Source organism: Silurus meridionalis, chromosome 10 (genome assembly GCF_014805685.1).
Source record: "Silurus meridionalis isolate SWU-2019-XX chromosome 10, ASM1480568v1, whole genome shotgun sequence".
NCBI lineage: Eukaryota > Metazoa > Chordata > Actinopteri > Siluriformes > Siluridae > Silurus > Silurus meridionalis.
Window position 1 is genome coordinate 9239249 of NC_060893.1, and position 23717 is coordinate 9262965.

Consider the following 23717-nt stretch of genomic DNA (forward strand, 5'->3'; position numbering starts at 1 on the left):
ATTTTGTTATAGGAGGTACATGGCAATAGTTCATGGCCTGCAAAACAATCAGGCACCATCTTCGGGTGAGAAGAGAGACCTTGCTCCTAGTGGAGGAGTTTATGTATCTTGGGATTTTGTTTATGAGTGATGGTAAAGACAGAGCATAACATAAAAAAATTGAATCAGTGACTGCAGTGTAACAGTCTGTACTGGTTTGTGATCGTCTGCAGTGTTGTTAAACCTACCTTCTGTGATACCCTGCAGGTGAAAATCAAAGAAGAGCCACTTCTCACATTCAAATAATGGAACAAATTGATAATTTTTTCTCAGAATATACGTACTGGATTTATAAATACATAAATGCAAGCAGTATGTCACTATAAATAGTTGTTGTTTTTTTTTTTTTTACCACACTGTACTATTCAGAAATACCTATAAAAGGAACCAATCATCATTTATAGCATTATGGTCTGATATGGTCATGAATAAATGGTCAGTGGTGTGTAGCTCCATCTGCTGGCGAAAAGCAAACAAAAAATCACAAAATACTTTTTTTCAAGAACTGAGTCTATACTACTTGTTGATGGGGTAGAATAGAGAAAATAATTTAAGACATTGTTCGTACCAGAGGTTCTTAATTTATTTTGGTAGATTGTGTTCAGCCTTTATGTTTGCCAAGAGTTATAGTTATAGTTTTTAACTGTTGCAGCACATCCACCTCTAGGTTTCATGTGCAGTGCATTCTGAGGTTTGGTACTGCTTACAATAGTTGCAGAATGAGCGATTGACTTCCCACAGACCACTTGTCAGCTCAAACCATTCTGGACTCTCTCTTCTGACCTCTCGCAAAGACATTTTTCTCAAGGCTTTCCTGCCTGCAGAACTGCCACACCATTCTATATAAACACTAAAAATGATCAGTGTATGAAAAGACCTGTTGATGGGCAGCTTCTGAAATACATAAACTGGCTCATAAATCTTCCACCAACATTGCTACTATCAAACTCTGACATTTCACCCTCCCCCTGCACATGACATATAAACATTTAATAAATCTCTTCATGTGTTCATGTATTCTATGATTTGCGCTACCAGATAATTGGCTGACTGCTTGCATGCAAAATATGCCTGATTGTTTACAAGCAAGAACATGCCTACGCACAGGTGTTCCTAAAATATTTAGATTTAGCTATGCTGTTTATTTAAATAATGGACATGATAATGACAATTTTGTAAAGTATAGCAGTCTATTATTGAGTAGTTATGCACAATTTAGTGACTGCTGAATGCAATTACAGCATATGCATTTATAAAATTCAGACTCAATCTATTTGTGTCCTCGATCATTAATTGGTCTTCTCATACAAAAAAGAGGCTCTGCTCGGTCTAGGTTTTTTGTATTTTTATTTTTATTTTCAGTGTATTTAAAATAAAAAAAAAATACTGGAGCTTGCCAGCATTCACTACCATTGGCTATGATGTGATCCTCCCAGAGAAAAGAATACAGAACACCACTCACAAAAAGTATGTGACAATCATATAAAACAAGAAATCTGTAAGAAAATTTCTCTTGCTACCCAAAACCTTTATGAACAAAAAAAAAAAGACAAAAGTTCAACCATTACAACAGATGGTTATGATAAAAACAAAAACACACGCTATTAAAAAAAACCAAACCAAAACAAAACACAGAAACCACAGCTTTCACCAAAATGTCTCAACACACTCTTGGCTATAAAGTTTTGCATACCTTTTTGTTCTAATACACGTCATTTGAACAGGCACATTCTCTTAAATCTAGCACAAGTCCCAATACAGTGAAAAAATATGCAACAAGTTGGAAAATCTCTCAACTATATTTTGTACAGTACACACACACACACACACACACACACACACACACACACACACACACACACACACACACACACACACACACACACACACACACTCTTTACAACCTCTCGTGTAAAATAAAAATAAAGAAAACTGGGCAGCATTTTTTGGTTTTGTATGAGTGATGCACTTCTGGTTTTTCATCGCTACTTTTTTCTTTGTCCAAAAATGACTCTGCATTACATATACAGTATAGAATTTCATAGCTTTATATAAATATGTACAAACAGCATGTAGTTGTAAGAATATTTTTTTTTTCATTCATTATATAAAAAAAAGTGAATAACATTAATGCCAAATAGGAGAAGCTTGCATTGGTAACTTACAATAACTTAACTGCTAAAAAGGAATTTAGTTTGATACAGTAAGTGCAAATGCCTCGTTTATATTGTTAAACAGGAGAGAAAAAACTTGAGGCTTTGCTTGCAATGTAGCACCAACAGAGTGTGCACCTCAGTGCTCTGTTCACCTTGGAGTACAAATCTTCCACGAGGTAATGTGCGGTACCAACTGAAACAGAATAAATTAGTGTTGGATAACTTACAGCAATCTTGTATTTACAGGCAAGGTTGGCAATGTGGCTTTTTTTTTTTTTGAATGGTGGTGACTGCAGTAAGTATTCACAGCAGTGCTACAGCACATTACTGAAGATCATCTTAGTCATTCCTTAATGAAGCTCATTCTGCTCCTGATGGAAGGCCAGAGAGAAGGAGCCCTTTTAGGCTCTCCGTAAACACGGCCAGACAGATATGTAGTTGTGATAGTGGGCAAGATGGGGGATAACGAAGTGGCCATTTAGAGAAGTTCAGTCACCATCGCTAAAGTCTTGGATTAAGCTCAAGTGTTTCATGGCACGAGTAAAGGCGCTTTGTACAGCTTTCCGTGTGCTTGAGGTGCGAGCCTCCAACATTTTGATTTCATCTAATTTCTTGTCAACCCCAAATGGTACCATTTTGGTCTTAGGAAGCCATTGCCTACAACAAAAATGCAAAAGATTTAATATATTTTGTGTATGACATATACAAATAAAACAGCACAACAAATAGAATTTTTTTTTTACTTAAACTTTCACTAAAACTGAAAACTACCCATAAGCTATATATGGACTATACTATAAGCTGATGAACAAATTTCACAATTGAAAGTCTCCTTACAGGTTTACCAACCAGGAATGCATGTCTAAATTTACAGTCATTTTATATTTAATTATGCATTTTACTTCAAAACAATTGCTGTTTTAAACTAGCCTACTTGATCTTTCTTGAATAATAGTTTTTAACTATAAATGGAGTATTTTGTTGAGCAGTTTTCGGTCTCTTAGTGCTTCAGTAGCTGTTCCTGATTTTGTATCCTTGTCGCCATGAAATCCATTAGTGTTCTGTACCTATGTGGCATTATGTCAATGTGTGATAATATTACTTGGAATGGAGCATTCTTTTAAACTAAACAACCAATCAAAAGTGATATAGTGCTAAATGGAACCTTCCTTCTTAGAATTTGGTTTCAATGTAACCTGGAATTTTTTTTATGTAACCTCAAAAACTATTACAATAATAAATGTAGATTATTTCTGTAGTTTTTAAGAGATATGCACAAATGTGCAATAATTGCACATCTGCATATGTGCATGTATATGTACTCATACACACCCCTACCTTCTACAATACAATCATTATGCAAAGACTATTACCAGTTGCGCTTGTTGTCGAAGAAGCGGACGAGGAAGAGTTTCTCCTCTGACCTGTACTGCATCAGCTCGCCGACTCTGAGCACGTCCCGTGGAGGAGTGGGTATGAACACGCCTTTGCGAAGGAAGCCCGTTCGGGGCATCTGTGGGTCTATGATCTACACAAAAGCGCAAGGAACAGTTAGTTCAAATCCATGTTCTGAAATAATGACACCACATGGTGTAGCTTGTGGATGGATAGGTTCACCTCTAAACACAGACACACCTACAAACACATCCACATTCTTACTTTCTCTATACCACTGATGTGTGAGGCAGAATGATACTTGTGCCATCATTACTACTTCACTGGATGGACTGAAGGCAGATGCATGGGATGATAGAGAGAACTAAGTCTCTGTCTTGCATGCACACATGCACACTCACCAAGGCAGGGTAGGAGGGATATCCACTAAGTTTTGCCCAGACTAGTTTAAAAGGTTCCAGAGTTAGTGTGGTAGTATTAGTGGGGATCCATATATTGCTGTTGTCAAGCTCTATGGAAGTAGGAATAATGGTAAGTTATGAGGGGTTCACTGAAGACACGAGGAGAGCAAGAGCCATGGCTGTGTAATTCCAAGCAGCATTGCATAGCAGGGGCCACAAAGCAAAAGCTGCACATTATTCTGCTCAATGTGCTATTTCAACATACATACTCCATGGTGTGTTTCCTGTTTTTATGTCTTACAATCTGGAATAAATGTTTTTTTGGAACTAAATAATAATCTAATATAATTGTTGATTTTAAAATTTGTTTGAAAAAATATATATGAAAAGGTTGAGTGTGTGTTTTTTTTAATATATATATATATATATATACACACACACACACACACACACACACACACACACACACACACACACACCAATAAATTTGAATATCATTGAAAAGTTTATTTTAGTAACTTAATACAAAAAGCGAAACTCGTATATTTTACACATTCATCACACACAAACTGATATATTTCAAGTGTTTATTTCTTTTCATTTAGAGGATTATGGCTTACAGCTAATGAAAATAGAATATTGTGAAAAGGATCAAATATTGGAGACTCGTGGTGTCACACTCTAATCATCTAATTAAATCCAAACACCTGCAAAGGTTTCCTGAGCCTTTAAATGGTGTCTCAGTCTGTTTCAGGCTACACAATCATGGGGAAAGACTGCTGACTTGACAGTTGTCCAGAAGACGATCATTGACACCCTGCACGTGGAGGGTAAGACACAAAGGGTCATCACTAAAAAGCTGCTGTTCACAGAGTGTTGTATCCAAGCACATTAATGAAAGGTTAAATGGAAGGAAATAATGTGGTAGAAAAGGGTAAAACGGGGTAAAGGGTAAAGCCCATTCAAGAATTTGGGAGAGGTTGGACTGCAGCTGGAAACAGTGCTTTAAGAGCCACTATGCACAGACGTATCCATTGGCTACAAGTGACGCATTCCCTGATTCAAGCCACTCCTGAACCAGAGACAATGCCATAGGGGTCTTCCATGTGCAAAGGACAAAAAGGAATGGACTGTTGCTCAGTGGGCCAAAGTCATCTTTTTAGATGAAAGTAAAGGAAAATTTGCATTTTATTTGGAAATCTAGGTCCCAGAGTCTGGAAGAAGAGAGGAGAGGCACAGAATCCAAGTTGCTTGAGGTTCAGTGTAAAATTTGCACAGTCAGTGGTGGTTTGGGGAGTCATGTCATCTGAGAAACAAGAGCTTGAACATGAGCTGAAGGCCACCGTCAAAGAAACCTGGGCTTCCATACCACCTCAGCAGTGCCACAGACTGATCACCTCATTGCCACATCGAATTAAGGCAGTAATTAAAGCAAAAGGAGCCCCTACCAAGTATTTAGTACATATACAGTAAATTAACATACTTTCCAACAATTCACTACAAATGTTTTAGTGATTTGTTTTATGAAGTATTCTATTTTTTTGGAGTTTTTTGTTAATTGTGAGCCAAAATCATCAACATTAAAAGAAAAACATATCAAATATACAATATATCAGTCCGTGTGTGATATATAAGTTTTTGTATTAAATTACTAAAATAAACTTTTAAATGATTAATCTAATATATTGAGATGCACCTGTATACACACACAAACACACACACACACACACACACACACACTGCCTGTCCTAAAAAAATAAAATGTCACCACCTGGATTTAATTAAGAACATGGGTAAGAGCCTCCCATTAGATAATTAGTCCATGGATGATTATGTTTCAGCTGACAACAAGTTATGTATCCCTAACTGATACAGTGAGTAGCTTATCATTTCTTAAAAAAACATGTCGGAAAACACATCCTGTGGTTGTCGAAAATATGTTAATCTGTTTCAGAAGGATCAAATTATTGGCATACATCAAGCAAAGAACACACCTAAGGAGATTGCTAAAACTACTAAAATTGAACTTTCCAACGCATTATTTAAAACTGGAAGAACCATCTTCGAGGAAGAAATGTGGTCGGAAAAAAATCTTGAATTATCATGATTAGCGATCACTTAAATGTTTGGTCAAATCAAATCGCAAAAAAACAACAGGAGAACTCATTAATGTTTATTAGTGAAAGTAAGAGCATTTTCACATGCACAGTGTGAAGGGAACTCAAGGTGGTGGGACTAAACAGCTGTGTAGCCTTAAGAAAACCACTTATAAGTGAAGCTATTTGGGGAAAAAAGGCTTGAATTTGCTAGGGAGCAATGAAAGAAGGTCATGTGGTCTGATGAGTCCAGATTTACCCTGTTCCAGAGTGATGGGCACATCGGGGTAAGAAGAGAGGCAGATGAACTGATGCACCAATCATGCCTAGTGCCTACCGTTCAAGCCTGTGGGGGCAGTGCTATGATCTGGGGTTGCTGCAGGTGGTCAGGTCTGAGTTCAGCAACACTGTGTGCCCAAAGAATGAGGTCAGCTGACTACCTGAATATACTGAATGACCAGGTTATTCCAACAATGGATTTTTTCTTTCCCTGATGGCATGGGCATATTCTAAGATGAAAATGAAAGGATTCTCAAATTATGAAAGAGTGGTTCAGGGAGCATGAGACATTTTCACACATGGATTGGCTAAAACAGAGTCTAGATCTTAACCCCATTGAGAATCTTTGGGATGTGCTGGAGAAGACTTTGCACAGTGGTCTGACTCTTCGACATAATCTTGTTGAATTTTTTTTTTAATAAATAAAAACAAGTAAATAAATAAATTAGAGTAAGTGCAGTGTCAATGTGGCTACTCACTCCATACCGGAAATAAGATTTGTTTTGCGCATGCATTAAAAGCGAAAGAATCCATAGCACTAGCCTTACCTGCTAACTGAGAAGTGGCTAATGCTATGGATTCTTTAGCTATTTATATCCAGCTTAAAAAAATCTCAAAAGAAAATCCTGATAATTCCAGATATAGAGGAAGTGAATGATTGAAGAATGGAAGGAATGAAGACAAAGTTGTTAAAGTATGCTGAAATAAGTAGAACAGTTAAGTAAATCATCTTTAGAATATTAAATATTAACTGTAACATACATGTCTGCACTACCCAAATGGGGCCTAACAAATGTAAACTATTTATTTAGTTTTTCCATTAATTTTATTTTAATTCAATTCAAAAAAGCTATTTAATTGATTAAGTAAGTGTTTTTCATTAATTAGATGTATTAAATTATTTTTTTTATTAAATATTCTTTTACATATTTAACCAAGCAGGCATTTTATTAAAAATTGTTTTAAAATGTAAACTGTTCAAATGTTGATAAAAAATGTTGATAATAATAAACTGCGTAAAAAAACGACAAGCAATGTTTTGCATTTCTTTCCCCTAACCTAACCTTTCCCCTTAAAATAAAGGAAAGAAAAACGCAAACCCCAACATTTCATCACCCAAAGAACAACATTCCTACAATGAAGATTAGTAGTGGCAGCATTCCGCTATCAAATTGCTTTTCATCAGCAGGACCTCAATAACTGGAGAGATTGAAGGAAATTTGGATGGAACTAAAATGTATTTCTAGTAATTTTTAAAAACATGTTTCAGTCTGCTAGTGATACCTATAAAATGTTGCTAAAGAAACATTTAAATGCAATGCCCTAGTCAATAGCCAGACCTCAATCCAGTTAAAGCTCTGTCATGACTAAGACATGTTGTCTAAATCATTGTACAACCCCCCCTAAAAACCCACAATTTTAATTCCAGGTTGTAATGATCAAAACAGGAAGGACACTGGGTGGGGTAATTACATTTATAAGGCACTGTATAATTTGAAACAATTCCACCCAAAACAGGCTGGAGAAATGTACATGACCATTATTTATCCATTTAAAATTATATAAATAATAAGCACATAATTAGATTTAATATTAAGAGTAGCAATGGTATAGTTCAAGCCCAATGCCCTGAACATACAAGACAAAACTATAGACAAATAATTGTATAAGTTCTACATCCTTACAACTGAATATTTTGTACATTTTGCCCAGGTGATGATAGAAGCACTGGGTCTAAAATCATTTTGCCAATAGCAGTGGAGAAAAGAAAAAAATAGGCTTCATTCAAATGAATATATGTATAACTAAAATATTATTTTTGAGTGGAATTTAAGTTTTACACTGTTTGCAGGCAAACATGAAAATCATAGCTGTGATGGTGTATTTAAGACAGATGTACTTAAAGCTGAGATTGTTCATGCAGACAGTGTAGCAGAAGCGAAAAATACTGTGCACTAAAAGACAATTAAACAAGCTTTTGAAAGTATACATCAGTACATGCCTATACATGTATTATTTATTAATACATGAACATATTTCAAACAGATCACATTTACCAAATACAAGCAACTCACCAGATGCCAGCTTGCTTGCTTTGGAAAGGTTCCCCGTTCCCATGCAAGCGACCAGTTCATTTCGATCATCCGTTGTGTTTCGCCGTGCCATTGCCTGCTTCCCTTTCCCACTCTTTGGATGACTGACAGCACTAAGCAAGTCAATTGAAGAGCATTTCTTAGTTCAGTTTTAGGCACAAATCATCAATTGGCAATGTACCTGAAGACATCTTGCCATATTTGAGATATACATAAATGTGCATTGAAATCAAGTGCTTAATACATTTAAACTATACTATACATACTGTGGCACTGATGAGTAGCACTGTTTTCGTTCCTACCTGGTGCGTTCTAGCAGACTAGTGCTGCCACTTGAAGAGATGCTAGACTCGGAGGCACAGCGACGTCGAGGCTCTAGGACTCTATTGCTCGTATGTTTTTGCTGCTCAAGCATTATACAGCCATTAGGAAAACCTAAGCACACAATGCAATTACTTCAGCAAACATACTCTAATATTCACTCATTTAACACTAGAACTGTGCAATGGTTTTTACAGTGTTCCAACAATTAGACACAAATGTATGCTGCAACATAATGAAGGATTTGCTCTCTGATTGGTCAGAAGTAGTGTCAGCAGCAAGACAAAGCATGTTCATGTTACTCCTCATTGTCCTAATTTCGTTTCCTAGGCGACAACTCGTTTACAAAGATGTGTATAGTGGGCATTCGAGATAATTAAATAATTATTGTTTAAATAAAGAAGCATTGTTTGAGTAAAGATGAACAAATCATTTCAACCAGACTTTTAATGAAATAAAAAATTGTCCTTGCTACCATAATTCTATGGTATAAGAAAATGTAATATTCCTTTTTTAATTAATTAAATGTTTTTTTTTCTCCAATGCAAGACTCACCAAATCTTTTCCAGCGCTAAATTGTAAGTGATCATTTCATTTACCTCTATCAAAACGCTTGACTGGGCATTCCTCTTCATCTCCACCCTGGCTACCCCCACTGTGTGCTCTCTTCCTGTGCTGAAGCAGAGTCTCAAGCCGTGGAATAACTACTGAAAGGAATGTTTTGGTGCCGAGCTGAGGGCAATCCACTGAAGCTTCTTCCATCTTTACCGGTTTCTGTGGGCTCATACTCTTAGACTTCCGGAAAAGCACTGCAGTCCTTCTGTTAATTGTGCCTGCTGGTTCTGTGACAGTGGAAGTAGCAACCATGACGCTGTTTTCAGAGGGTTGCAGGTCAGAGGAAAGACCATTTAACAGTGAGGTAGAGAACATCTTGCCATCAAGCGTGATCTTTCTCTGGCATTTATCAGGGCTGAGGTCCACAGGTTTCAGTGCAGGAGGCTCGGATATATTTTCTGAATTTATTACAAGTGGATGAGAAGCTGATGGCTCCAGTTTGGGAGGTGATGTCTGGTCTACTGTAAAATTAAAAACCCAAAATGATGAACACTTCAAAATCAATTGTCACTGACTGTTTAAATATATTGTATAATTTCTAATATATAATCTAATGAAATTCATGTAAGAGTGTACCTTCTTCCAAACACTCTGGAGCAAGGAGTGGTGTGTTCTCACAGGACTGGCTCTGTTCTGAGGGAGGACATGTCGTTTTCTGGCTCATTTCAAGCCGGACATCGCCGATGGTTTTTTTGAGCAGCTTGAGGCGCTTGCTCCGTGATGGGCTAGATTTCATCGCAGTTGTCAAATCAAGCATCTCTAACAGTGCGTTGAGCTGCACTTCCAATGACATGTGTAGCCTATTGGCAGGATTTAACAACCGGTCCACTGTAACAAACAATGACATAACAGGATTTATTCTATTCCTCATTTTAATAGGCATGAACACATCTTCATAGAGCAGTGAGTAAACAAACAGCACTGAACAACTGGCATGTGTTTTTTTTAGCAAACAACAATTCTTTAGTAAAATAAGAGTAAAATGAATAATGTTTATACCCTCTTCCCATTTCAGCAGAGTTTGAGGTTCAACTTTAGGTGCCTCAGGTAGATGCATCCCACTGGCAAAGTCAAATCCTATTCTTTCCGCATCTCGTCGAGTCTTTCTGAGAATAGCCCCTCCAAGGTCTCGCATGCGCACAGCAGCACGATAGAAAAAGGTCTCCTTGGCATTGTACGTCATGCAGTTGTTGATCATTAGATTGAAGTCATCCTCAAACTCATCCATACTCTTGTATTCATGTGCATCAATGCGTTTTCTCATGGTAGAAAAGTCCATTGGATGCTTGATGTGATCAAAATAGTCTGGAACCTTATGGACAACAAAAGTTCAAAACATGAAATAAGTGAACAAAGACAACTCATTTTACAGCTACATAGTAAAACAAGAGCATAGTAAACGTTTTGAGTTCAATCACATAAAATAACTGCTTCAAGAAACAAGAAAGCAGATAATGCATTGACCTCCTTGATGCTGACAGGCTGGAAGAAGACCTTGGCCTGGTCTTTCTCCTGCAGTTGGTTCAACACAGCACGCAGCATGATGGAAAATGGAGTAAGCTGCATCTCCAGCACTGACTGTTGAAGCTTCACCTGAGAAAAGATATGGACAAATAAATAAGCAGTGTGAATAAGATCAATACCATTACTTGATGCTGCTACACATGCCTCATGATCTTTGCTCAAATACTAAAATTTATTTTTGTCCCAAATTTGGATGCTAAGGTTGCAGATTTGATCTGACCTGCTCTCTCTTGAGCTTCTCTCTTTTTCGAATGAGCTCCAGTAGCAAGCGTGTTCTCTCCAGGTCATGTCGTAAACGATGCAAATCCTTCAGCTGCTCTTTCAATGCATGGCAATCCACCTCATTGTTTTCCTGTATTAACAAAAAACAGGCAATGTATTGCTACACATCCATCTGGAATTTTCATGTACAAACAAGCCTTGTCTTGACCCACACAAAATAATGGCAATTTACCAAGCAGGTCAATTTAATTTCTGTAATTCAAATGCTTGAAGTGATTGTAAAGACTTAATAAAATGCAAACTACTTATATATATATATATATATATATATATATATATATATATATATATATATATATATATATATATATATATATATATATATATACACACACACACACACACACACACACACACACACACACACACACACACACACACACACACACACACACACACACACACACACACACTTCATTGTTTATTGATATGTTATAATGCTTACCAATTGTTGAACTTTTTGTGTATGGACGGTAGTTTGCAGGCGCCGAATAAGAGGCACACCATTTCTGGATTGCCTCTTTAGCATCCAGTAACTGAGAACAAGCTCCACAAACTGCCTTTTCTTCTGAACAGAGACTTGGTTGAGGATAATGCTGAAGCTGAAAGACAACAGTATATCTTATTTATTTATATTATATTGTGTATATTTTATATATATATACACACATATACATATACATATATACACACACACACAGTTTTTTGTATCAACCTGTTTTGATCTCATTCAGCAGAATGTAATGTTTTTGTGAGCCTACCTTGTATGGTTAGACACAATTTCAAAGTGTGAGATTGTTTGCTTTAAGGATCTAGGGAATAATCTTTAGTGGACCAGTGCACTTCAGTGTGCTTCTTGTTGTAATGCATAATCTTTTTGTTGAGCTGCTTTATAATACAAGGGATGTGTAGTTAATCTTTACAAGTGTATGGTTGGACAATACACTGTATTAGTAATACTAAGTGATGTTACATTCAGGAGTATATGCCAATTTTTTTTTTGCTTGAGTTTGCAATCTTATGCTTTCAGCATATTTTTGGAGCCTGCTGTACATGCTGTATTGTTGTAATAAACATATTTGAATTAAGCAAACATATTTGTTCACTCCCATGTTAATGAGTATTAAAAAGTACAAAAATATCCCAATAAACTACATTTAGACCAGAAGAAAAGAAAGTGCAATAAATTAGTGATTAATCGTGACTAACTATGGACAATCATGTGATTAATTGTGGTTAAATATTTTAATCGATTGACAGCCCTAATATATTTTCTTTATTTGAGAAATGGTGTCAGCCCTAAAATTTGTACATATATAGCGACGACTGAAGACCTACCTCTTCCTGAAACACAAATTAGCACTTTCCAAGTTTGTAGAATTCAAGAGTTATATTTATATTAAGTTTGTAATCTTGTGTACCAGTGAAGTTTTATTCATTACTAGAGACTCAAAGCACTTTTGTATGTCGCTCTGGATAAGGGTGTCTGCTAAATGCCGCAAATGTAAATGTAAACGTATATAGACGATTCCCCCTTCTCTCTCTCTCTCTCTCTCTCTCTCTCTCTCTCGTATATACTGAAATTTCCGGCCTATTATGTGCACCCAAATATAAGCCCCACTCACTGAATTTTACAAAGATTTTTATTTTGAACATAAATACGCCGCACATGTCTATAAGCAGCAGGTGTCTACATTGAAACTAATGAACTTTACACAGGCTTTAATGAAAGACAGTGCCTGTTACACAGCTTGTATCTAAACAGTAGCGTACCAAGAAAGTCATTGTTCACTTACTGTCTTCCTCCTTCCTTTCACAACAATTTCTCTCGAGAGTTTATCTTTTGGCATCGCCGTGCGTTTAAAAATCACCATCGGTGAATCTTTTCTTCTAATGCTGTGCAGATCAGAACATGCCCGGGTGAGAGGAACATCATCCATATATATGATGTGGTGCGGCCCGATTCAGTGGGAGCGCATCTGATTTAATATAAAGAATTTAATTGGTTCACCTGAACCCGTTCGACAATTTCATTGGTCTAATGTTATGGGGCTCAGTTTTTTGGCTTGAATCTTGTGAAACCGCGAAAAACCCAGGATTAACCCAGGATAAATTAGCCGCTTCATTGTTTAAGCCGCGGGGTTCAAAGCGTGGGAAAAAAGTAGCAGCTTTTAGTCCGGAAAATATAGTATTTGTATATATGTGTATGTATATACACGATTCCTCCCCCCCCAAAAATTATATATACATATTTACGGGTTGACAATTTCTCTAGTAACAAGTAATTTAAATACAAAAAAAAATCTGTGTGTGTGTGTGTGTGTGTATATATATATATATATATATATATATATATATATATATATATATATATATATATATATATATATATATATATATACACACACACACACACACACACACACACACACACACACACACACACACACACACACACACACACACATACATACATATAAAATATTATTGATAATGTCTTTTGGTGAGTTCTCAATATTACAAAACAAACACAGGAGAGAGAGAAGAAATACCTTTTAGGCGTTATACTAGGTGCTGAAAACGCTGGAACTGATGGAACTGACTGTGTATCTGCTTTCTTGTTTTTCTTCTTCTGGCAACCCTTCACTCTTGCCCTCTGATTTTTTTGTTTGCCCTTTTCACAAACACTGTTTTTGGGTTGACCATCATCATAAATGCTTAAAGGCCTCCTGGTACATTCACTAGGTGTATGAGAACAACAATAGGCTGTTTTCTTCACTGAAATTGTGGTGGATCCAGTATCAGTCACCTCTTTTATCGGCTCCATCTTCATGTACAGTCCTGCCTTCTGGGCACAGCTCACATGAAATGCGGTATAACAATTGGCCTTGCTACACTGAATGCAGGCTCCAACCCCCCTCTCTTTACATAGGTAGCAGGTAAGTTTCCACCGAGCTGGTGGAATATTAGCTACACCATCAATTGGCTCAATGAAAACGGTGTTAGTAAATCCAACCTCAGGAACCCAAATTGCACAGACTACATGGCCCCATCGTTCATCATCTGTCCTCTTAAGTGCTCCACCTTTATTTGGACAAAAAATACACTCTGCAGGTTTGGAGGGAGACTGTGAACAGTGCCGGCACAACCACTGGCCCTCTGGAATGTGGGGCACCCCATAGCACTCCTGATGCACCGCTAAGTTGCACATGTCGCAAAACAAGATAGCATTACTGTTCTGGCACTCGCCATCCATGCAGATGCAACAGACAGCGTCCTCATCGATAAGACACTGTGGATCTCCCTGACTCTGGTTTTCAACAAAGGACTCTTTCTCAAAGCGGTCCATTAGGAACTCGAAAACATTCTGCGAAACCTGACTGAAACCCTCACTTTTTCTTTTCTCGTTAATAAGTTCCAACCATGCATAATCTTCTTCATCCATATCATATTCCACCTCCTCGTCAAGCTCATCCAAAGTCTTCTCCACATGAGAGTAATACATAGAAGGTCTTCGTGGCACAGCTGGAAGATTATATTCAATCATTCGAAATTTTGGCTCTGGTAGCCTGCCCTGAGCCGGAGAAGCCTGCCCTGTATGCAGAGCAGCGCTCTTTTTTTGTTGATTATTTTTGAGTCGCACAGAGCGTACCAAAACCTGTTGGGGTTCTTCTGCGTTTTCCTTGTTACTGTTGCATTCGCTGATCTCCTGAGCCAAAGAATCATCACTGCTGATTACATCAAGCTTGTCATAGATGCTAAGTCGGTGAACACGGCCATCTATTTCCAACTCAACCATTCTCTGGGCTTCAGCATAGGTCAGGGTCTCGCGATTTCTTGAAGGTTTGATAGGTGAGGGGGGCCTTTGTGGTGTGGCCGCACGATTGTGTCGTCCTTTCTTCTTCATCTTTAACACCTAAAAAAGAGACACTGATTCAGTTCCAAAGTGGAAAACGCGAATAACACTAATTTTAAACTATATAAAGTAATTCAAAGAACCTGTTCCTTGTTTAAGCTTTGACTTCAAAGGAAGTTGCTCCTCTACGTTTTGTCAAACCATCTCAATAGACAACATTGTGTCCACGGTATGTCATGCGTCAGCCTGCGATCTGTTAGTCGAAACTTGGCAATAAACACTCCTGACTGTTATAAGTCTAATGTGCACCGCAAAACAAACACAACTTGTTGCCGTGTTTGCTGTATAGCAACTAAGTTTACAACTTCTAAACCACGTGGAAGGATTTAGCGCTAAAGTCAGAGCAATAACACTGGAGGTGCTTCCGGGGCAACAAGGCAAATGAAAACAAGCGGCACTCGAGCGCGCTAGCTAGCTGGTTTGTTTGCACAATCGCTCGATTACTACTGTGGTAATAACTAGCTATTACTGAATTCATCTAAACTGCCAAAATGGTCAAATTATACACAAATCAATATAATCGTAGAAAACTTAGCTGACCTAACTTGCTAGCCAGATACCTCTCAAAATCAGCGGCTGGCTCCAAACTAACGTTAGCGGACTAGAATCCGCTCTGTGAGGCAAAGATGGCGGCAGACTAAAAAACACGGCATAGCAGGGTTTAACTGAGCACCTCCATGCCTTTAAAAGTTTCTCAAATGCCTAAAAACTTGACAGGAAATATGTCCCTACCCGCTGCTTCGAAGTATCCGCAAATAATAACACGAAGGCGAGCTAGCTTGTTAGCTAGCAGCACAGGGCCTGCAGGATTAGCGAGCAGCAGCTAAATCCACACGCACGTCCACGCTAACCGCTTTAGCATCCGACTGGTTCCGACAGAACGATGGCTTGGAGTTGAATGGCGCGTTGCGGTGTAGAGCAGTAAGTCCGCGAAGGATTCTTCAGTTCGGCGACAAGCGGCTCGCGGTCGCATCAAACCCGCTCTTTAATAAAACCATCCGTCTCTGTCAGTGCGGTCGCTTTGGAGGACAAGGATGAGCTAGGACACAGCTAGGTGCTAACAGGCTAGCTCGCGTCTCTCTTGCCCCTAACAATGCGAATCCCTGCCCATGTGTGACGTAGGACGTCGCTACGTCCAGCTGGAAAACACGGAAGAGGCCGTAACCCCACTGACCCCCTCTCTCAACCCCTCTACACCCCCACCCCCCCTGCTGTTCCTACTATGCACCATGGTGCTCAAGTCATATCTATCTAATAGTATCCAAGCCGACTTAATTAATTGTATTTGCAATCCACTAAACTCTACCAAGCAGTGACCCAGTTCCACCAAAGGCAAAATGCCAAACAGGGAGGTATAGGTTGCAAGCTGTTACACTGTAAATCATATATGACATGAACTTTACAGTGCTTCCAAAGAACTAGGTACTGATCCTAATCAGCTGAATCAGATATCCTGTGCTTAGCTCTAATCTGAGTAGGGGGTCTTGAGGACTGGAAAAAATGCTTTCTATAACAGTATGGGATATAATGGCAGCATTTATTGCGTACTCTATGACTGACAATGATAAATATGAAATAAACCATTTACTAAGATCATTTGGATTCTTTATAGGCAGTATATTATAATTTCAGTAGAAAAATAACTCAATAAAATCCTTTATAGCACAAAAGAGGAATCATTGCTGTGGTACAACCTGCATCCTGAGGCATGTACATGCTTAAAAAAAAAAAAAACATGAAGCAAGTTTCAGATTAAATAATTTATTGTTTTAAAAAAATAAACTCAGGAGAAATCGACAGTCACAGTGGAAGCATGAACTACAATGTTACTCTCATCTAGCGTGGAAAACAGATGATGGCCTCTACAGTCAAGGTACATTAGAATGCAACCACTTCAGCACTTAAATGTGTACCAATATAAGACAAGCGTAGTTTATTCACATATATTCTAATTTACTACAGGATAAGGCAAGGGTATCAACTCAAGCATTATTTTCTTTTAGCTGATGGTATAAAATGAATAAATAAATAAATAAATAGCCACAGAATGTGGAATGTTTGTTTTATTCGAATAAATAACAAATGGGCGTGAATATAAATAAATACAAATACTTGTATTAAAAAAAAAAAAGTAAAAATCTATTATATTGCATTGACTGTGCAATTTACTAAGGTATCTACCATGGAATAGTGGAATAGAAGTAGGGGGTCTCTGAATGATGCGTGTGGGATGTGGTGAAAAGGTAGAATATAGTCCACCACAAGGGGGCGAGGGAGCAAAAAAAAAGTTTTTATTGTCCCACCAAGCAGCTTTCTATGTAAGAAAAAGGCACTAGTAACAGTTATAACTAAATTCAAATAATAAGCTCTATAAGAGCAAAGAGTATGGCCATGGGGTTGCTAGCATTACTGCATTTGCACATCCCATTAGTGTTAAAACAATTCAAAATAAAAATAAAAAGACAGAAAAAATTATTTATAGTAAAATTAAAGACAAGTCAAAACGATTATGGGCCAAAAATGATGTCAGTATTTGTTCTGTCAGAGGCTTTCTTTGCTTGAACTTGTGCTGGATGAGGAGTCTGTACAGATTGCATGAAGAGTGATGTCCCTTGTCAGAGTTTTTGAGTCTTTCTTTGTATGCATCCACTCATGTTCAAATATTTGTTCCAACGTAGGTCTGTCTGATGGTCTCGAGCACAAACACCACTTGACAAGTTGCTGACAAGCTGCAGAAGACAGAGGAGAAACGCAGTCAACTTTACCATGCCTTTAAAATAAACCAAGAAATGTGATATTGCTAGGCAAGACAAAGTGATGCACATACCAGGGGAGATTGTCCTTCTGAAGAACAGGCGACCTTTCAAAATCTCATCGTCATGCTCAAATGGTATGTCTCCACATACCAAATCGTATAGCAGCACACCAAGTGACCAGACTGTTGCGGAGCGTCCGTGGTACCTGTGGTAGCGAATCCATTCTGGTGGGCTATAGACCCTTGTACCTGAAAATTAAAAAACTTATAATACTATGCCAATTTACAGAGTGTAATCAGCAGGTAATGGAGAAGTTTATGATGCACAGTGATATTATAAGCAATATTCTTTCTGCTGGTGTAACAGCTTCAACACTTTGGCATTTTACTTGCACACCCCTCTGCACATATTATCTCCTTTCTCTAATTCACTCTGAAAACATTAAGGTAACCTTCCTCATTTCATGTGCGAGAATGGTTTGTCATCTTTTCGAAGCATCTATAATAATAATAACAATAATAATAATCATCATCATTTGGATTACAATGCAGTATTGCAAGTAATGCTGAGTCAGGTGAAAGAAAAGGGTGGGGCCACATCCACACAAATCCCCCTCAACAATAAAGATCCCTCTCCAGCATACAGTAGCAGCGAATAATAACAAAAACAAAGCAACCAAGTCAATGTATGCTTTCAGACATGCCAGTAGTAGTCAGAATGTCTTGTTAAAACTCGCTTAGCATGAGTCATTTTCCACAAGAAAGCCTCCTGTCTAGAGGTGCTGTACAGACCCCAGACGACCAGCATGGACGTGGATACCAAACAAAAACAATAGTCACGTGACGTCTGTACTCCTATTTCACAACAGTAATACGCTTAGGCACTGCACACTTTGAGTCAAGGGCACTATATAGGGCAGTTTAATCCACCATCGTCATTATCTTTATCTTTACATTTAATGCTATTTAAATACATTATTATAAAGCAAACATCAGCAAATCATAAATAAATAAACGTAAATCTTTGTTGTTGATGAAACATTATATTAAAAAATGTACAACACAATTGATTTGAGTGTAAGATCTGATTCTTAATGGCACGTTGGTTTAAGTATGTTTGATAGGCCAGATTTTGGGGGGGTCAAAGTCAAGGACTTACCATCGAAGTCAGTGTACACGGTATCCTTGAGAATGGCGCCCGAGCCGAAGTCGATGAGTTTCAGATCTCCCGTGCGCAAATCCACGAGCAGGTTTTCGTCTTTAATGTCGCGGTGGATCACACCGCAGCTGTAACAATGTCGCACAGCCTCCAGGACCTGACGGAAAAATCCCCTGGCCGTGTCCTCATCCAGTGCGCCCTTTTCCGTAATGTAGTCAAATAAATCCTTAACCATCTCCGGCCGCTCCATGACGATCAAAAACCCATCCGGCCTCTCGTACCAATCGATCAATTTAATGACACCTTGAAATGTATTGTCCACTTTCTTCATCAGGACGATCTCCAGCGGAACCAGTGAACCGTTCTGAAAACAAATGCGAAATTTAAGAACAATTCAGATCTATATGTATATCTAAATAAAGTGTATAGCAATAATCATACTTACAACTGTGCCCCATTCGGTGATTCTGTCTTTGGCCACGTGTTTAACAGCAACCTTTAAAAAACACACAGGAAGAACCATCACATGAAATCCTCCATACACACACGCGCACGCAGACCGAGGCCATGTGGTGCGGAGCAAAACAAAGCAATGCCGCGCACTTACCGGCAAACCATCTGAAATGCGACTTCCAGCGTACACAGTCCCGAACCCGCCGCTTCCCAGTACCGGGCCCACATGGTACACTTTATCAAACTGCTCCTTTTCCACTTTAGCTGCAATACATCAAAACAAAAGATGTGAAATAAAGAAAAGCGCATGTTCGCCACTGTGGCTCCAAAATGGCTCCAAATTTGAGGTCTCTTTCACGCGCTCACACGCGCTCCCTCTCTCTCTCTCTCGCACGCGCGCACACAAACATACGCCTATGCATACTGATGGTTAAAAGCTACACGTTTTTATACAAAGAACTCCTCAAAGTTACACATTTCAAGATAGAGAATATAAATAGTTTGGAAAACTGTAACAAGTACCTGACTGGAGCTGAATTTTTACTGGCAAGTGGTCAATGTTGGTCGTGCCGCAAATATGGGAAAAAGATCCGAATTTGGAAAGCAGCATCTTTGAAGATATCGAGAGATAGCCAAATCTTCCAAATCCACGAAAAAAATGTTTTAAGTATGAAGAAAGTCACATGTATCCCTTTCCTATGAAGTAATTCTTTAATAAATTCCTATATCAAAAGATACTGTCGGTTGTTTCACACCTTCCTTTTTCGTCGCCAATGAACCCTATTCATAAACGTCCTCTCGCAGCCATGTTCACAGCGCCGACTAAACCGTGTGCGTGTGTGCGCGTGTGTGTGTCTGAACACTGCGTTCCCCTGCAAAAGTCCCCACGAGTGTATGCGTGCGCGCAAGTGAGGACCAACACACACAATTATTCTACAGCTTCAGAGGCGCAGAGTACAGATCCATCCGCCAAACAGATCTCATAACACTGATAATGCACTACGGGTTTTACACAAATAAAACCAGACCACCACCAAACGCAATTCTGATATAATTAAATTGAAGCCAATAATTAAAATATTTATACAGGGGGCTGTAAAATATTTACACCCTGGAACTATAGGGCAATTAATGAAACGTAAACTGGTTCATAGTGTGTGATCCGGTAAACTAAGAGAAAAATCATAAAAGTAGCAGGACCAACATTCCATGACAACGATTATGATGAGGATGATGATGATGATTAGTAGCAGTAGATATAGGGCTAGACTACCCAAAGTCTAAACCCCATGAGCATTCTTCATTTGAAGGATGCCTACAACAAAGTGTTTTCTAATGTGAAAGTAGACCCAAGTGAACCCATCCAGAACTGTTTTTAAGAAGATTGGCAGGTCCCTCCACGGGGAACCCCTAATGTCTAATGTTTCTCACAGCGATTTATGCCTCTGATATCTTTCTAAAAATGTACAGTGTATTTCTAAGAAACTTGTATATTTACCAAAGTTGAGGTTAGAGATAACTTATGCATCAAGGTGCATGTCTTTATCTGCATTGTCATGGATTAGTGTATATAGATATAGCGTAAACTCTGAACTAAGTGTATATAATGAACCAACTAATACCTAATTTGTTTATGAATCATGTGATTTTAGCTGAGGGTGTGTATAAATATTCAGGGTTAGAGCAGGATAAAGGCAATCAAACCAAATATGGGAGGAACAGGTTAACTGCTTTGGTGCCAAGAAGCCAGCCAGTGTAAAGACCACACACTCGGGTACAACTGACTTAAAAGGCATCTCATATGTCTTTTATAGGTCCTGTGGGGATTTTATATGTCTGTATACTTTTAAGGAGAGGGTCACTAAATGACACACTGCCAAGAGCAAGAGCTTACATTATAAACATTGGCAGCAAACATAGCACTTAAAGTTACATATAAAAAAAGAGTTATTTTTAATTTAAATCTTTTCCAAAATTGTACTGCAGATAAGGATCGAAATATTTTCTAACAGGAGTTTCAAGCATTTATTGGAATAAATAATAGTGTATTTCTAAAAACAATGTTGGCAGCTTTCTGCATAGGAAGTTGATTTAAGTGCAGATAGAGGTCTAGGGAAATGTTCATTTTTATAGGTTATTCCAAAACCATTCTAAAGATAGAGCTCATTTAAATAGAATAGGCCTTCAATTAAAATTCATTTTCACAGCCACATATAACCCTTTTACCTGATGTTTTTACCATGGATGCAGATGTACCATTAGATAATATTGATGTTAAAACAATTCAAGTTAAGCAGTCCCTGTTTCTAAAGCCAGCCATACCCCAATAATAAACCCTGTTACTAACTTAGATCTCTTCCTCTTGCCACCTTCATTCTAAATTGAGGTTAACCTCAATTTACAGCCTGCTCAGCATTTTTCTATATATGCAGAAATGTGCATATATAGTCAGGTCCTTAACTATTTTGTCTCTGTATACCAAAAAAAGGGATTTGAAATAACAAAATATGTGACTGAGGTATAGATTTAATGAATTGAGTTTGCAAAGAAAACATTGTATTTAACATTTAGTAGTTACAGCCATAGTTTCAACATTTTTACAGATTTAAACGCAATTGAAAACTTTATAAGCAATGTTATTTGGTAGCTGAAAATGTCTTATTTCCTGTTTCATTATTTCATGACAAATTGGAATAAAAGTCTGTAGTTGAGTCCAAGTGTTGAATTTGCATTTGGTAGCAGTTTTTGGATACTCTCACTATGTGTTCCATATATACACACAGCATATATATATAAAATGCTGATTCATGCTGGTTATAAAAGGACACCACCCCAACAATTACTGCCAAAGATTTCCTGTCCATGGTCCTGTTGTGCGATGTTAAAATTAGGAACAGTTGTGTTTGTGCCGTTGCTATGTAAAGAGTGAGTTTATCAGCTAGCCATCATTTTTCACCACCTGCAAACATTTAAGAGATCAAAGGCTCCTCTTTACACACAGGCCTCTGGAATATCACCCCCTCCACCCGGGTAAAACCTCAAAACCTTATATTAGTGTTTTGACTAAGAGCTGTGATCATGTGGAAGCAGCAGTGTTATGACTGGGGGACTGTGGAATCTAGGTCACTGAGAGCTGTCTATTTTTTGGAAGAAAAACCCACTGCCCCTTAACCATTCTCCTTTTCTGTGACTGGAGTCCTCATCCTCCATCACACAAATGCATTCTGGTGCCAAATGGTTAGTACAAGACTTCAAAGAACAAATAACAATAACAACTTGAAACCAGACATAATATACAGCACAAATCAAGTTGACAGTGACAAAAAAAAAACTAGCTGTGCAATCAAAAACTGTCCACCAGGCTTTAACAACATAAAATGTTTTTTAAAAAAAACATACAGAAAACTGTAGCACTTGAAAAATTCCAGCCCTGTATGTATTATCTAAGTATGCAAGTATGTAAGATATACAGTATGTTTGGATCTTTTATCAATGTTTTCTGTAGTGTTACTAGGCAAAATTATTAATAAGTAATTACTAGTAATTAGCTTTTCAGATACAACAAATATGATGATTTTAGCATGAGCTTAATAGTATTTGTGATTTAGAACATCATTCTGCTGGTATTATTATATATCATAAGCAAAATCTGTCTCAATATTGGGTCCTGGTAAGAATTGGCCATTTAATATCAGTAAGCTTCCTAGCCCAAAAGCTCTCATTTCCCTATGATGAGCATTTAACTTAAAATGTTTCAATGTAAAGAACTCAAAATTGTTTAATAGGGCTTTTTATACAATATTTAATAAGGGCAAGGTTGAAGAGAAATGTGATCATAAGATGCAGCTGCTGGAGTGGAGGACAATGAAGAGCTAAACGAATACCAAACTCAGAATTTCATTTCAAAGCACAACCAAAGAAGAGCATTCAATCTTACAATGGGCAGGCAGCAGAACTGGTTATATAACTGTATTTTACCTCTTATGCCAACATAAACAGGGAGCACCATTATCTCACCTTATCTCACCTTAAATAATCACCTTATCGCACTTTAAATAATCCTTGCAGGATTTCTGGCAATTCAATGTCCAGTTAAATATATCATATAGAGTTATAGTAAAAATAATTTACAAAGACATTTTATGTGACTTGTGTATCACTCGGTTTCATTAGGATTTTTTAAAATGTGTTGCTAAAGCTTAGGCTATTTTTTATACCTGTTATTTCCCTGCT

The 23717-nt window shown here is 37.8% G+C and overlaps 2 protein-coding genes across 4 annotated transcripts; both read right to left on the reverse strand.

The window, feature by feature from the left end:
- Positions 1–1369: 1369 nt before the first annotated feature.
- brd1b (bromodomain containing 1b) lies at positions 1370–16250 on the reverse strand. 3 transcript variants are annotated; one of them, XM_046859109.1, is made up of 13 exons: positions 15850–16250; positions 13754–15117; positions 11647–11803; positions 11140–11271; positions 10860–10988; positions 10395–10707; positions 9972–10223; positions 9380–9856; positions 8762–8894; positions 8442–8572; positions 3992–4101; positions 3569–3723; positions 1370–2852 (listed from the first exon to the last, which is right to left on the reverse strand). In XM_046859109.1, the coding sequence occupies exons 2-13, from the start codon at positions 15106–15108 to the stop codon at positions 2684–2686; spliced, it is 3513 nt and encodes a 1170-aa protein (XP_046715065.1). In that variant the 5' UTR covers positions 15109–15117; positions 15850–16250; the 3' UTR covers positions 1370–2683. The 3 variants fall into 3 exon arrangements, with proteins under 3 accessions (XP_046715065.1, XP_046715063.1, XP_046715064.1); XM_046859107.1 differs by lacking the exon at positions 3992–4101 and having other exon boundaries at positions 15850–16249; XM_046859108.1 differs by lacking the exons at positions 3992–4101; positions 15850–16250 and adding an exon at positions 15201–15842.
- A 612-nt stretch (positions 16251–16862) lies between these two features.
- Positions 16863–20369, reverse strand: pim3 (Pim-3 proto-oncogene, serine/threonine kinase). The gene is made up of 6 exons (XM_046859110.1): positions 20007–20369; positions 19639–19748; positions 19477–19527; positions 19032–19395; positions 17945–18121; positions 16863–17846 (listed from the first exon to the last, which is right to left on the reverse strand). Exons 1-6 carry the CDS (start codon positions 20092–20094, stop codon positions 17659–17661), a joined length of 978 nt encoding a protein of 325 aa, XP_046715066.1. The 5' UTR covers positions 20095–20369; the 3' UTR covers positions 16863–17658.
- Positions 20370–23717: the final 3348 nt, after the last annotated feature.

What these genes read in the sequence shown, in the direction of transcription:
- brd1b (XM_046859109.1), bottom strand. Translation starts at nt 15,108, where the DNA reads ATGAAGAAGAAAGGACGACACAATCGTGCGGCCACACCACAAAGGCCC. An exon ending in CACAAAAAGTTCAACAATTG is followed by an intron (nt 11,272 to 11,646) that starts GTAAGCATTATA and finishes TTGTTAATACAG; the next exon opens with GAAAACAATGAGGTGGATTG. An exon ending in AGCCTGTCAGCATCAAGGAG is followed by an intron (nt 10,708 to 10,859) that starts GTCAATGCATTA and finishes GTTGTCCATAAG; the next exon opens with GTTCCAGACTATTTTGATCA.
- pim3 (XM_046859110.1), bottom strand. Translation starts at nt 20,094, where the DNA reads ATGCTGCTTTCCAAATTCGGATCTTTTTCCCATATTTGCGGCACGACC. An exon ending in AAAAATTCAGCTCCAGTCAG is followed by an intron (nt 19,749 to 20,006) that starts GTACTTGTTACA and finishes GATGTATTGCAG; the next exon opens with CTAAAGTGGAAAAGGAGCAG. An exon ending in CAGAAGGACAATCTCCCCTG is followed by an intron (nt 17,847 to 17,944) that starts GTATGTGCATCA and finishes TGTCTTCTGCAG; the next exon opens with CTTGTCAGCAACTTGTCAAG.